Source organism: Daucus carota, chromosome 3, assembly GCF_001625215.2.
Source record: "Daucus carota subsp. sativus chromosome 3, DH1 v3.0, whole genome shotgun sequence".
Lineage (NCBI taxonomy): Eukaryota > Viridiplantae > Streptophyta > Magnoliopsida > Apiales > Apiaceae > Daucus > Daucus carota.
Genome location: NC_030383.2, coordinates 11,968,256 through 11,983,827, shown reverse-complemented (window position 1 = coordinate 11,983,827; position 15,572 = coordinate 11,968,256). Strand labels below are relative to the sequence as shown.

General features: G+C 34.0%; 1 protein-coding gene across 1 annotated transcript; it reads right to left on the bottom strand.

Annotated features, from left to right (window-relative positions):
* Positions 1–1,220: 1,220 nt before the first annotated feature.
* LOC108215367 (diacylglycerol kinase 7) lies at positions 1,221–14,714 on the bottom strand. Its single transcript, XM_017387847.2, has 12 exons — positions 14,088–14,714; positions 13,342–13,464; positions 13,058–13,195; positions 12,803–12,888; positions 11,501–11,594; positions 7,642–7,717; positions 7,020–7,102; positions 6,826–6,896; positions 5,038–5,115; positions 4,755–4,842; positions 2,946–3,062; positions 1,221–1,637 (listed from the first exon to the last, which is right to left on the bottom strand). The coding sequence occupies exons 1-12, from the start codon at positions 14,412–14,414 to the stop codon at positions 1,479–1,481; spliced, it is 1,440 nt and encodes a 479-aa protein (XP_017243336.1). The 5' UTR covers positions 14,415–14,714; the 3' UTR covers positions 1,221–1,478.
* Between the last annotated feature and the right edge of the window lie 858 nt (positions 14,715–15,572).

Here is a 15,572-nt window from a genome sequence, read left to right as displayed (position 1 = left end):
CCCCCTGAAGACGCCTCTGAGTGAGTCCGTTCAACATGAATTGAAATTCCTAATCCATGTCTTGATGTTCGGATTAGCAATCTTATTGTATGAAATGGAAATCTCATTCTCACTTCGTGGGTAAATCATTCATTTCATACTTTTGAGATACCCATTCTTATACCCACATTCCCTTGCCCCTCATTTTCATTTCCGATTTTCATTCATGTCTACAGAGGCGGAGGGACATGGGGGCCTCTGGGTGCCCATGCCCCCATAGGTTTCAGAAAAGTGTATATGTTTTTACATGAGATCCACATATTTGACAATATTAATCTACAAAATATTACTCCTTGTACCCCTGATATGTTAAAAATTGTCCCTAGAATGTTAAAAATTAAAAAGTGCCCCTTAGAATTGTCTTCTGCCTCCGCCACTGCATGTCTACCATCCAAACGCCCTATTCGTTTCTCAATCATTACTAAAATAAAACCTCACCTATATTCTTTCACTTATTTCTCATATATATATATATATATATATATATATATATATATATATATATATATATATATATATATATATATATATATATATATGTATGTATGTATGTATGTATGTATGTATGTATGTATGTATGTATGTATGTATGTATGTATGTATATAGTGAACAAAGTAAATTGTTTGCTCCCCAAACTCATATATATACCTCTTAAATCTTCGCCTCCAGAATTGTTGTTCTAATTAAGTTCCAGCCCTCCGTATTATTTCTCATTTCGCCAAGAGTTGGGGCTTTTCGTTGATAAAGTTGCGGTCTATTAATCTGGCATCTTGTAATTCCAGTGCGACTCCCACTAAATCTCCAAGGTGCATGCAACCCGTTTACTTTTTTCATGCTACAAGCAAAGGAGGAAGAGGACAACTCCTCTGAGAGGGTGACGGGACACAGTGCCTAGTGCAGAATAATTGTGTGTGAGCCGTAAACCAAGTCCTTATTTCACCGCATATTCAGTCATGATTATTGCCCCCTTCACCATCAAAGGAAGGAATAATTAAGGTGCCAGCCCATCAACCAACACATCATATACAAAACTCCAAGCTATAAACACTCTGTTTTGTATGTGTTATATTTTTGTACACGCTTGTGAATCAGGAAGACATCTCTACTCTTTCTGAGTAAAATACAAGGTGAATCAGGAAGACACTCTCCTCTTTAGAGAAAAATATAAGGTCCACGTGCATCCTTACCATGCTCAAACATGTTCATAGAGAACTTATAATAAATGTATTTGTTTCCAACAACAAAATTTTTGTTGTTGGTTACAAGAATAATTAAATACTAGTGCACCAATTAGTAAAGCCCACATCAACTTACTATCTGAAGAAACATTGCATAACTATATGGATATAAAGATGGACTTGGCCCATTTACATAATGCTACAACATACAACAGCCATGATATTAATACAAACTCTACTTGTAAAAGAAACTAGTATATTCACTCCCCACTTATCATAATTGATTGATCAGGGACCCTCTTAATCTCAACAAAAGTTGAATATGCCTTGTTTATAGGTTGCTTCCATGGCTCCCCATCCATTTGCATATAACTTTTCATCCACTCTCCACCCCTGAACTCAAATCGGAGTTCTGCGGCCTAAAAAAACAGAAAAGTTGTTTAGGCTGCAATTTCTGTATATTAGGAAAAGGATTCTGGAGCAAAGTTTACAACCACCTATATGTGTTGGCTAATGTATTGATTGGATTCTATATACGTAAACAATATGCATGTACAAGTCCATATCATGCTAAATTGTCAGAGAAACAATAAACTGGCGCATTCGTAATCATCCAGGCTTAAGCTTATATATAAAGTATAATTTGCTATATATCACAACATAAGCTAGTCGGAACATATCTTTTCAATGGAAGGAAAGTCCAAGAAGACTTGTACTAAATGAGGTTTTTAATGATCCAGATAAACACATGTTGGTTAATGCATAAATAACAAAACTTGGGAAGAGAGTCATGCCAATGACATGTACTATCTTACCGGTCACAAATCAAACATTTTTCAACATCCAACTGATTTTTTAAATAATTTCATGAACACTGAGATTGATAATAATCACTGTATGCCAAAACACATATAAAAGACCAGATTATCATCTATCATCCTTCTGTATTGTGATGGTGTAAATATCTGGTCAGTATTTTTTGGAACATTGTTTATGCTTTTCCAAAGCTAATCTAGTGCTTCTGGGTGTTGTGTTCTAAAATAGAAGCCCCAAATGTTATAAGAATAGAGATTGTTTGTGCTACTAGAAGTGCGTTGTTTGTGCTTATAGTGTTATGGTGATAAAGCAATGCTTCTGACCTTCCTTAAATGGCTAAAGCTCCAGGCAAGTTTCCTTTACATTATCTTTGCCTTGTAGATTCAAAAAGAAAAGTTTGTTTCTATTCCATTTACCTTAGGGACTCCAGTTCGTTAAGGAAATTAGTATTTAATTCAATGATATTACTAATGATCGGCTTAGGGCATTAACTTTTATTAAGACAGCCATGAGTAGTTCTCATATGATTCCATATATTTCTGTAAACAATTCTGTCATACTCAAAGATTACAATCTTTTTTACAAGGCACGGAAATTTTCTTATGCATCACAAGTTCTTTTCCAGGTAAAGATGGTGAACATCTTTCATCTATATGCCAACTTAATTATCAAATTACTCACTCTAATTTTTGAACTCCAAAACGAAAGAACAAGCAAATATATCCAGTACATGTAGTTATGTTCCAAGATCTTATTGTTTTGCATAATTTTTTGATATAACAAATTTGAATGTCTTCAGTTATAACTTACAAGTCCCTCTTAAAAATATTTACTATGAAGCCTTTCATTTGTCCGTATGTCAGAGTAGTTAGAACTTCACACTCAAAAGAGATATCAGCAAGTTGCAGTACCTGAGCAAGGTGTTTAGCTGTAATAAGCTCTACCATGACGAATGAGGTATGCCACCCTTGTTTTAAGCCAAAAACTTCTAGGACACCGTCATCAGTTTGGGCCTCTACGAAACCTTTCTGAAACATTACAGAAATGCAGAAAGACACAGATATTAACATTTGAAACCATGCTCTTTGAGATCATGATCTAATATTAAAAAAAACAAGGGAGGGCAACAAGAGACAGTCATATATAATAGTCAACGCAGGCACAGAGATGTGGTATATAATCTTTAAAAAACAATTCAATCAAACAATGCATAATGAACCAAAATAGACGACGATGTCAAAAAAAAAAAATATATATCATTTTTGATTATGTCGGTGTCATTATCAACTTTTTGTCTGTCAATTTTAAATGGTTAATAAAGTTCGACGTTATAAACATCACAAAAATTGACAAATGTGGTCAAAGTTGTGATGTGTACAATCTTTAAAAAACAATTAAATCAAACAATGTATAATGAACCAAGATAGACGGCGATGTCAAAAAAAAAAAAAAAAATCTTTTTGATTATGTCGGTGTCATAATCAACCTTTTGTCTGTCATTTTTGAATGGTTAATAAAGTTCAACGTTATAAATATCACAAAAATTGACAAATGTGGTCAAAGTTGTGTGTGTGTGTGTGTGTACAATCTTGAATGCAGCATTATAGTTATGTTCAGATAGTAACAGCAACACCTTCCCAAAAAATTTCATTTCCTAAAATTGTTCAAGTTTTATCAATCCACTTTTTTTAATGGTTGTGTGGTACCCTGGACATTGTTGTTGCAAACAAGATATGAATACAGAATACATAAAGCTCGGAAAGAAGTACATAAGGAGAGCGACCCAGTATTCCTTACTCAAGAAGTAAAAGGAGAGCGAGATAATGCAGACCTTACACCTACTTCATAGAAGTACACAAGTTTCTTCAGTAAAGCCCCTCAGCCGAAAAAGATTTTAAAGATGCTCGTAATCATGAAAATGTGTTAGGAATTTTTATCAAGTGTTTTTTTTTTCCTTTTTTGCAAAATAGCATCAAGTGAAAAGCATGTCATAAATAATCACACAACATAACAATATAAGACTGCAATACAATAAAATGGTAAGCGTGTGATTACTATCAACCCTCCTTCAACCTAAAAAAATTGTTGCCCTTGTCCCCATCTCCAAGAACCCCTACCAATGGTAATGTCCTCAAAAGGTGGCCCTCATATAAGCTACAGATTCCACATACGTCATGGCCTGCCTCTCCTTACTCCCTCGACCAAAATGTTTTTCATCCTCCATCTCTACTCTCCTCAGACCCTTTCTAATTCAGCCTCGGGAATTGGTGCATAGATGTCTCACATGCACAATCAGCAAACACTTGAGTAGTGTAGATAAACATACATTTCTAAACAATTTATACTTCCTACATATGCCTTGAACCAGATCATTTTCAAACAAGTTGATAATACTTTCATATGTCTTAAAACAGCACAATATCAATTTCTAAACAAGCTAATAATGCCTATATATGTCTTAATACAATATGCATGTAAATATGTAATACATACCACACAATTATCAATTCAGGCTCTGAACGTTGTAATAAGTGCAATAGATAAAACTAAAAAAAAATCTTGCAATTATATTGCTTAATTGGAAACTGAGGGATAAGGATGTTAAAAATCACAATACTAGTGTAGTCTGACAAAAAATAATTTTTAAGACAATGTAGCTCTAGCATTAGAGAAGAATGTATATGGATCACAGACTTCATATGATAACCAATCAACAATACCTTTTCCATATACTTCGGGTTGGGATGGCCCCATGGATTTCTTCCACTCCCATAGTTATGAAGATTTAGAGCAACTATAGACCTCACGCTAAAATAGCAAGAAAAAGATTAGAAGTCATCAGCAACCGAAATATAGAATCCAGATGAAAGTATATATATATTTTTAAAGTAGGAGAAAAAGTTACAAACAAAAAGCTCTTCAAAATTTCGTCACTGCGAAAAAACATGCATTGGAATTTTCATAATAGTGTTATGATGATGCCAAGCAGCAGAAGTAATCAACCTTGAAGGAAAATGTATTTGCTCCCATTCTGAGCAATTGACCCGCTTAATGTACATCCTTAATATGTTATTCAGTCCCCTGCATCAGTGTAGTTATTTCTTAGTATTATGTATCCTCATATAAGCCTATAAACAATCTCATAGGAAGAGTAGCAAGGCCAAATTGTGGTAATTATACATTCAAAAGCAATTTGAATAGGAATGGATAAATATATGGATGTGTGTGTGCCGATCCGTCTATTAGCAAGAGCATGTGGTGTATATGCTTCTTATTACTTCACTAGATAAGACATCCACGTTTTGAATAGCGAGTTAGAATGCTGTTGCAAGGACAAGCCGAAAACTAATGTATACCAAAGTGCTATTTCTTTTGAAACCATCTGTGGTAGTTTGTTGGGTCTGGTATACTTTGGTTGATGGACTTGGGGCATTGTATTAGGCACATTTAACAAATGGCATCCAAAACTTAGGTAGAAAGGTGTAAACAATAATGTGTTACCCATATTGCTTGCGGAAGCTATCTGTATGATGTTTTAAGCCAAAGTTATGTCCTCAGCTCTTCTTAAGTGTTGAAATATGTGGTTTGCCATTACTATTTGACCCTAATAAAGAAAATTTGAAAACTTAATCATATTGTATTCTATCATTCCCCCTCACTCGAAAGCTCATATTTGGGTCGGGGTCGCAAGGAGTCGAACCTGAGTCTCCCGCGAGACTGAACTCTAATACCATGTTAAGTGACCAATTTTTCCAAAATCTCAAGGTGTTAGGAGGAGGGCTTACCAGGATCATATTGGATTCTAACATCAATTATGATTATGCTTCCAGGCCATGAAGCTATGCGCCTATTCCAAACATATTTTGGTAAGTTCGCAGTTCTGGTGTCTTTAATTTCTCTATAAAATAGTTCTTCCTGATCTATCACCCTCTTTAACGTCTTCTATTTCTTTAATTATAGTGACTATGACAAATACTTTCACCGTTGTACAGTAATAAGTGCAATATTTGACAATTCAAGCTTTGGATGGTCAACATAATTGTCCACCACAGTTTTATTTTACATTCCTTCAAAATCGTCTATAGACTTATTAAATTAATAAATGTAGAAGAAAACATCAATTATATCAAAATCTTGTGAATTGCACACACACATGAATATATCAGAGGAAGAGAATTTATTATTAAATTCATGACTGCCTGAGAGTTTGGGGGGTGGTCCCCCTGTGCCCTCCTCTCTTTCGGTCCCTCGTCAGGACACAATATACAAATCCTATGGGCTGGAGAGCAGGACTAAAAATCAAGCACAGATATTAGGAAGAAAACTACGGAAGTTATCCTATCTACGCAAGGGGAGTGTGCTATCGGCAATATGAAAACTGGTAAAGGTTTGCTACAACTAAAGCATAGCTTCTTGATTTACAGAAATGGGTCGCTAGAGGTGGACAGGTTAAGTGTACAAAATATTTTGAACTTTGTGGAGTGCCAGATTACAGAGTACGTTGTGAAACAACGATGGCTGCTCTCTTTTTTAAAGCGAAGCCAAGGTTTTGGTAATAATAATTTCATACAAGGAATCATGTCTCACAGTAGCCATCACAGTGAACCTTCATAGACAAATAAAAACTCTGGACATTTAGAAGGCGGAGGTTGTTTTGCTAACTATAAAGTATGAACAATCCCAGGCTGCAAGCAGTTTCAAAGTTCAGCTTAAAACATGAAGAATGTGATATTACAAAGTGACAATAACAAACAATTTAGAGGAAGAGGGAGGGGTAAGGTAGAGGATAACCTCAAACCGGGATTCGCAATACAAGGTGTGCAGAACCACCCTTGTGCGCAAGTGTAACAAGAGTAAATCACCTGCAACAAAAAAATTCCATGCTTAATCAGAGGCTATTAATTAAAATGTAACAATAAAAGAACAAAAAATCGACCTTGCAGAAGGAAAATTTATTCAAGTGGCGGAAAAAGTAAAATTAATACCTTGTTTGAAATTGGACCTTGTGCGAGGTAAGGTTTTTCATTGCGCAAGTGATGGAACCCATAAGCAATTTGGGCATCCATTCCTGTATTTTTATTCAGAGCCACACCAAGTAAGGAATTGTAAAAGCACGGTCATGGAAGCTCACAAGGGGGTACTGTATTGCGAAAAAGAAACAATCCTAGATAACTTCTCTAGATATGGCATTATTCTATCATGTCCTTCTGTTAAGTGAGGTGTTGTCTTCTGACTTACAAGACTCCCTCCTCAAGTTACTATACAAAAGATAAACTAATGGTAAAAATTTTAAACTTCTGAAGGTTGAATATGGGTTACATGCAATTTAATATGGGTTCCACACGCAAATTTAGGTATGACTGACACAATGTTTTGACTATTTACTATTCTACTCTAAGCTAAAAGAATCCAAAATGAAGTAATAATTTATAGACCATCTAAATATAATAGTGGTCCAATTAGGAGGAAAAATAAATCAAAAATTTAACACTTCGAAGAACAATAAATTGGTGGGCTTGAAGCACATTTACTGAGAAGCAGATAAAAATTGCTAACAGTGCTTATGCTACAGTCTACAGACCAATTTAAGAACTTCAGAAGGCCAACCTATGCTAAAGTAATTATAGAAGACTCCTTCGTAGCAAGAAACTTTTTCAGGCAGCTCTTGTCCATATTCCATTTCCTGCAAATGCACTTCAAATCATCATTAAAAAAAAATCATGTTTCACCATGCAACGATCAGAATACACCAACTTCTGTAACCATGAAGATGCATGTAAAGTACTATAGTTCTAATTTCTTAAATCTTTAGCCATAATTGTGCAAATATTGTACCCTGCATCTCACTTTATTGCAATTATTTTTTACCGTTTAGTTCACCCCAGTCCAGACTACCCTTTACTTAAACTCACTATATAAAATGTGTATTTCACTGTTCCATAAGACCCTACAAGCTTGCAAATTCATCAAATACTCATGATATGCTAAATATGTTGTCTTTGCACCATTATTTAATTCCTAGCTATACCGTAATCCTATAATTGAGATACAAAATTAATCATTACACTGGAAATTAGTTGTAAACCTAATATCAACATATTACATACATACTCATAAAATTTATCTACAATTTCACAACTAATTATAATACTTTTCAATAATTATTCAATTAGTATTTTCAAATATAAATAAAGTAATTATCAATTTTATAATTTTCTATTATCAATATTAAATATCTTCAATGAGGATATTTTATAATATATATTCAATACAAATTTACTGTGATATAAATTGTTATTCAATTGAAACGGCCGTGCTTGGCATGAGTAATTTCCTAGTATTCAACATGACAAGTAGGAGAGAAGGCATAGGTGGGGAACTGCAGACCCGTCACTTCAAATCACCCCAAAGAAAACTAAAATGTGTAGCATCATGCAACGATTAGAATAAACTACAGTTCCCATTTTATTAATTTTCGCCTCCTCAGAGTCATGAATTTGCAAATACTATCCCCTGCATGCATTTCGCTTTATATGCGATTATCTTTTACCTGGAAAATAATTTCAACATTTCATTTTACCTTTTAGTTCATCCCAAGTGACCAAACTACCCTTTACTTTTAAAGAGTATGTTCAACTGTTCCACTGGCATGAGGCCCTACAAGCTTGCAAGTTCAATAAGTGCTTTTAATCATTAAGTACTCATGATGTACATAATGTCATGATCCTATAATCAAGTGACGGAACTAATATCTTTATCTTCAGAGTTGCTTGTAAACTTAATATTAACAAATTGTATCTATATATTCATTTTGCATGCAATTTCATGGCTATTTATATTAATTTTCAACAATCATCAAATTATATAAAATACATTCAATATATTATCAAAAAAAATCACTGGAATAAATTTTACAATTATAAGAATCAGAGAGCGCTTGGCAGGGGTTATATGCTAAAATATTACATAAGAGAATTATTCGAACTGATGAGTAAAGTATGCATAGTGCTCTGTCTTGGGGAGAAGACATAGGTGTGGATGTTTTTACTGGAAACTCCACAACACTAAAAATAATGAAGTTCCAACATTGCAAGATCGGGTATAAGACACTTCTTAAGGTATTTTATTCCCATTTTTTCGCCTACTCCCTATTCGATTTCATCATACAAACACTTCATTTTGCCTGGAGTACTACTGGCAGATACCATTCGGACTTTGGTATGACCCTTGGACGCTTATGTTAGTCCCAAAAAACATGTAAAAATATTAAAATATTGGGACTCCAACACTTGGACAGGTATTCATATTGCACACTTCCAGCCGAGTCCAGGAAACATAGTAATTGACCTCAAATAATGCAACTGCATACTGTCGGATTAGCAAATGTGAGTATCGCAATGTATGACACTTCTTGAGTTACTTCCAAGACCAGTACATGTAAATAATTGTCATTATTTACTGGGTATATTAAGAAACAATCCAAAATGGTTCCAAATAGCATACTGTGACAACCTAGGTCAAATCCTGGGTCTTTTGCGGAAATCGGGTAGAATCCCATGTATACTCGTGTATTTAAAAAAATATACCCGTGTATACTCGTGTATTTAAAAAATATTTAGAATTTGCAGATGTAAGAAATTATTTTATAGTTAAAAATTTGAGTTGGAGACTTGGAATGAGTGTTTGTAGCTGTCAGGGTAAGGTATTGTATATCTCGAAATATATTTTATTTAGAGATATACTTGTATGTTTAAAATTAGATGGCATAAGAAATCGCTTTACATTTGGAGTGAGTGTTTGGAGCAGTTAAGGATAATTCAACTAATAACTTAATTTTAGATATTGTTTGATTCATTATGGACATTGTGTTAACCAAAGTACTACGCTAACCAATTATACCCCATTCCGGTTATAATAGTATAGTTTATAAGGGTAAGGTATAGTATATTTAATTATTAATAAAAATATTTTATATAGAGATATACTTGTATGTTTATAATTGGATGATATAAGAAATCGCTTTACAATTGGAGTGAGTGTTTATAGCAATTAAGGACAATTTAACTAATTAGTTAATTTTAGATAATATTTAATTCATTATGGACATTGTGTTCACCAAAGTACTATACTAATCGATTATACCTATTCCAATAGTATAGTATATATTATTGTCACACTAATAGACTACTCTTGCACCTACTCTGCAAAATCCTACTAGAACTTTATCAATTTAATATATTATATATGTAAAAATATTTTATAAGATAATTCACGTATATTTATTTATATATTTTTCAGCTATACAAGCATAATTATATTTATATACAAATTAATGAGTACGATTGTTAACTCATTAAAATTAGTGTAATATTGAAAATTATAACAAGTGAAATCCTTCTTAGAGCATCTCCAACGGAGAATATCTCTTAGCTAAAAAATCAATGTGACATGCCATAATTAAAAATTAAAGAGATTATGTATAAACTTGTGCATTATAATGGGACATTCCCCTTCGTTAAAATTAGCCAGTCCACAATGTTGGCTATATATATTTGTCAAACCTCTAAAGACATGTATTGAAATTCCAGATCTTAGTGAACTACCAAATTTTGATAATACTTTTTTTTTTAAAATAATATTTTTTATTTATGATACTATAATTGTTTTATTCATTTAAATTAATTTTACGTTTAACCCTATAAGTTAGGATTCTGTAGAATTCTACTAATCTGCTGACATTTACTCCTTATAATAGCTAAAACATATATATTTCTTTAACTGTATCAAAAACTCACCACCAAAGATTATTCTCCAGCCCTAACATCTAGATCTAGCCCTGCTAGAATTCCCGTCAACGTTAAGAGGATACAGGTTCATGAACACACACAGGGACAGGGACATGAAATGGAAATTTCAATATTCTCAGGTACATGTATTGCTATAAATATATTAATATATAAAAAAAATTATATATAAGATAGAAACAATATTCAACATCCAAAGGATAAACATAAAAGACATCATGAATTGTCACAAGTTTACATCATCACATCATCACCCTCCGTTTCACATTCAACAAGTGAAATCTCTACAAACTCTTTGAATCCACATCCATCTTTGCAGAAGCAAATGTATCTCCACCAACATCCAACATCTTGCATAAGTAGTTGATGAAAGATACAAAATAGAGTTTACGACTTTTAGTTTAATGGGGACATGTATTTTAGTCATTTTGGTTTGAGAAACTTCCACATTTTAAACCTGTTATCCCCAAAGTTTAGGGGACGTCCCAAAGCCGTTCCCGGACCCAAAACATCCCCAATCCTAGGTACGACCTAGTAGGCATCCCTCAATATACTTCCCCATTATTTAAACAGCTCAGGTAATAATGGCCAAAGTAATGTCAAGTTGTTGAATAATTATTTAGCAACACAAAGAAGAAAAACTAGCAATGACTATAACTAACCAGATCAAGAGACAAGTCGTCCACTGCCTGTCGTTTCAAACAGTGTGGTGTATTCACCTCTTCCCCGGCTGGCATTAGTACTCTAAGATTCCAGCTGTGGATCAAAAATATTTTATGTTTTTTTGAGAAGATAAGACTCTTAATTAAACCAAATTAGTACTTAATATGCTCACTATAAAATCATCTTCCCATCCAAAATAAGGTACTGGATGTTCTCATGGCATATTCATAAATACACTGTCCTACTTCATGTGCTAGGTAATCTTAGTAGGATGGCATAATGGTAGCATATCAGTTGGCTAATTTAAGACTAACTTAAATATGTTACCAACCAGCTATATCCATATGAGGTGGTGTTCGAAAATAAAATTAATGCACCATTGGATATATTGTATAAAATTGATGGACCCTGAATCTAAATAAAAAATATTAATTTTTAATCTCAAAACATTTGAGGCATGATATTTTCCCATCTTGACCCTGTGGTCAATTTAAAACCACTTCATTATATACACAATAAATTTTAAGTAGTACCAAATTTATCACAATGTAATTTTTTACGAAACATTAATAATAAAAAACAATTCTATACATTATTGTGTCACAAAAATAACAGGAACACTATATATTTACATCATGATGATATATCAAATAGGTTGATTCTGTATAAAAGAATTATATTACATGCATATTGATATCATAACATTTTAGTTCCTCAGTTATTTGTTCTCAAAAATTATGCTTTCTCTTAAAGATCAGACTGCTACACCATTCTTCCTCCTCCCTAAATGACCTTCTCCGGCTCCAGATTTTTATATACCTGAAATTTATCTTATCTTATTCCATTACCAGCAACGCTGACTATCCTTCTAGTCCTCCAGAGACCAACCATTTAGAGCTAGAATACCATCATACAGATCATCAAAGTAAAATCACAATCCACTCTCCGTGTAATCACTTTCTAGTAGTACCAATTAGCTAAAGATATCCAGGACGATAAATTTTACAGGAAACTCAGCAAAACCTCCTATTGAAGTGCTGATGTAAAAAAGTGTTTGATTTACATGAAAAACTAGCAGCGGCTAATATCTCCAGATGTGTAGGATTGAATAGTGTCACTTGAATATGAAATTTCAGAAAAGAGTACACTTCTTTCCCGGATATAAAGAATTTAGTTAAAATGATAAGTTCAATTATCTCAAGTACCAATGGTTTTCCAGCACAATACAAAAACAACAATGTATGAAATAACTAGCCTAATCATTAAAAAACTGTTGACCAAAAATACACTAGACTGCTCACCTGTCAAGACGGGCTGTTTGACCACTAGCAACTCTGTCGAGTGTTCTTTTAATGCCTGATTTCCAGTTATAAGGAAATGATCCGCCCTATAATAAAGGTTGTATCAGTTCTTGGGATTGGAGTTGCTTATTAACATAAACAAAAAGTGGAAGCTTCAGTTGATATTGTATGTTGTCCATATCTTCTTACACTTGAACAAACAGCTTAAGGCTTTAAAGTTGAGAAAATGTGCACATGAAATGGATGCAAGCTTACCCAATTAAAACTTCTGGACAAGTCATTTCCTGTACCAAGAGGAATAATTCCTGTTGGTGGAACAGGTTCTCGTCCCTGTTTATGAAGTTCTCCGAGGCAGCTAAGGACCCAACCCACAGTGCCATCACCCCCAGCAACCTTTCAAAATATCATAAAATTTTAGTTCCCGTGTAAAGAAAAGCTCAGATCTCACTGTACCTACCCATGTATAAAATAAAAATATACACAGAAAATTTGTGGATCTTAGTTACTACTCTAAAATATTAAGTTTGCCATCGACATACCACAACCCTCAGCTTCTCACGTGTCTCTTTGGCACAAGTGTCCCCCTGGGAAGCAAGCTTCTCCAGGCAACCCAATCCAAACTGTACAAATTCATGAGGCTTCACTTGTGAAAGATCAAGAACCTGGCACACAAGAAAATATACTTTCTAAGAACACAAAAATATGATCCAATTTCTAAAAATACTAAAATCAAATCTATGTGAAAAAGTATATTGCCAGGCAAAATAAATCTCGAAGCATGTGCCTGACAGAAATTATAAAAAATTAAATAGATCTCGAAGCATGTGGCATACCAAAAACAAGCAAAAAAATACAAAGCTAAAATTATTTCAGGTGTATGCAATCTATCCCATGACTATGACACTCGGACTTGAAAATGTCAGGAACCATGTATATGCAGAAATCATATGTCTCTGTCCTGCCAATCTACGTGGGATCACACAAAGAACATTAAAATCTATCTACATGCAACTGCAACTGCAGAACCAGCAGCAGCACAATAAATTAAAATAGATAACATTCACATTCAGCCTCACAGCTTCTTTAAATTTGTAGTACCGCCACATATTCTGACAACACAAACCTCAGCCATACTTAAATCATAAAATATTTTTAACTCGTCATCCTTATTAAACAATTCTTGTATTATTAGTATTCATAATATAAGCAAATAAATCAACATTTTTTCAAGAATACAGAGTTACAGACTGATTAAATCATTTATTAATTATTACTAGTGAGATACCTGTTCTTCACTCATTAACTCCTGAAGCCTGGTCATGAGTTTGGGACCGTGACGTCCACCGCTCTTGGAACTGATGAACACGACGACCGGAGCTTCCGGCGGATCAACGGCGGCGTCACGGTGATGTGACATTCCGGCATCGACATTTTTGTGGCGAACGGCGTCACGAATTGCGAAACGGAGGTGTTGAGGCATGGAGATCTTAGCACGCAGTTGTTCTTTTGAAATTCGTGCGCCGGCGAATGTGCACGCCTTGATTGAATCGATCAATGATGATCGGACGGCTACTCTAGTTGATCTCAACTCGTCCGCCGTCGGCGATTCCATCTCTCTCTCCCCTCTGATCTCTCTCTCTCTCTCTCTCTCTCTCTCTCTCTCTCCGAGTTTGTTACGTATTGTAGTTGTGTGTAATGTGTGTGTACTAGTGTTGGTTCTGGTGAGTGAATTAATGAGCGTTAACGGTAAATAATGGAAAGTTCCGGCGAGGTTTTGAATTTATGTGCGATGCGATGTTTTTATTAATTATGGAGTGGATTGTCATTTACAAAGTGTTGGCCTTCTTTGTGAGAATTTTCACGGAAAGCGCCCGTTGAAAAATATAAAAGCAGAAAATTTTGTAAAATGGTTAACTGGAAACGGTTAGCTCCTGAAGGATATTATGACTAATTGACAGGGAGGATTATTTCATGGTGACACTGTTCCAGCCTTTAAGGTCTTTAAGACCTCTCGGTAAATGTTGTACGGCTAGTTTAACTTTCGTGTGGAATTGAGTTTGTTATTGGTATTTATTTGTACGGATTTTCTAGTGTGTGGTCATGGACACACTGGCAACCACGTTTGTTGAGTTGGAGAGTTTTTATTGGCTAAAACATCATTAATAGTCATGCCCTCCTGCAAATGCACAAAAAATATGACCAGTAAAAACCCTCCACCTGAAAAAAAAAAAAAGTGGTTGTTATAGCACACACCAGAAAGACTTTTATTTTTATTATTCTCTCTCTTTCAATTTTTTGACCATTTTTTTTTAAAATCAACTTCAATGTGAAAGTGGTCAATGTGATCACATATCCAAATTAAAGGAATAATATCCTTTTCAATGATTATATATATTATTCAGTTAATTAGGATATAAGGCATGCATATATTCAGTTAATTAGGATATAAGTCATGGATGCATGCGACTGGGGTTAGGTGTGTTTAAAAAATTTCACAAGCATATAAAAGAATTAAAAAAATTGTCGAGTACTAAATATGTTACACACCGAACAAAGTAGTAATTGTTAATACACACGAAAGACACAAAACATGGATAAATTACTAACGGACCAGGTTAACTAAAGGGTAGATATATTATGTAGTGGGCCACTAATAGTAGGCATATTTTATTAATTTTTAAATTTATTATTTAATAGAATTGGATTCGGTCGGTTTAAAAATCGTAAGTCGTATCCGACCTATAATTATTGGATTGATGCCTTTTTAACC

Excerpts from the sequence above, each read along its gene's own strand:
- LOC108215367 (XM_017387847.2), bottom strand. The coding sequence starts at position 14,414 with ATGGAATCGCCGACGGCGGACGAGTTGAGATCAACTAGAGTAGCCGTC. Across the intron at positions 7,718-11,500 it reads ACGACTTGTCTCTTGATCTG|GAAATGGAATATGGACAAGA; the intron begins GTTAGTTATAGT and ends GTGCATTTGCAG. Across the intron at positions 3,063-4,754 it reads ACCCGAAGTATATGGAAAAG|AAAGGTTTCGTAGAGGCCCA; the intron begins GTATTGTTGATT and ends GTAATGTTTCAG.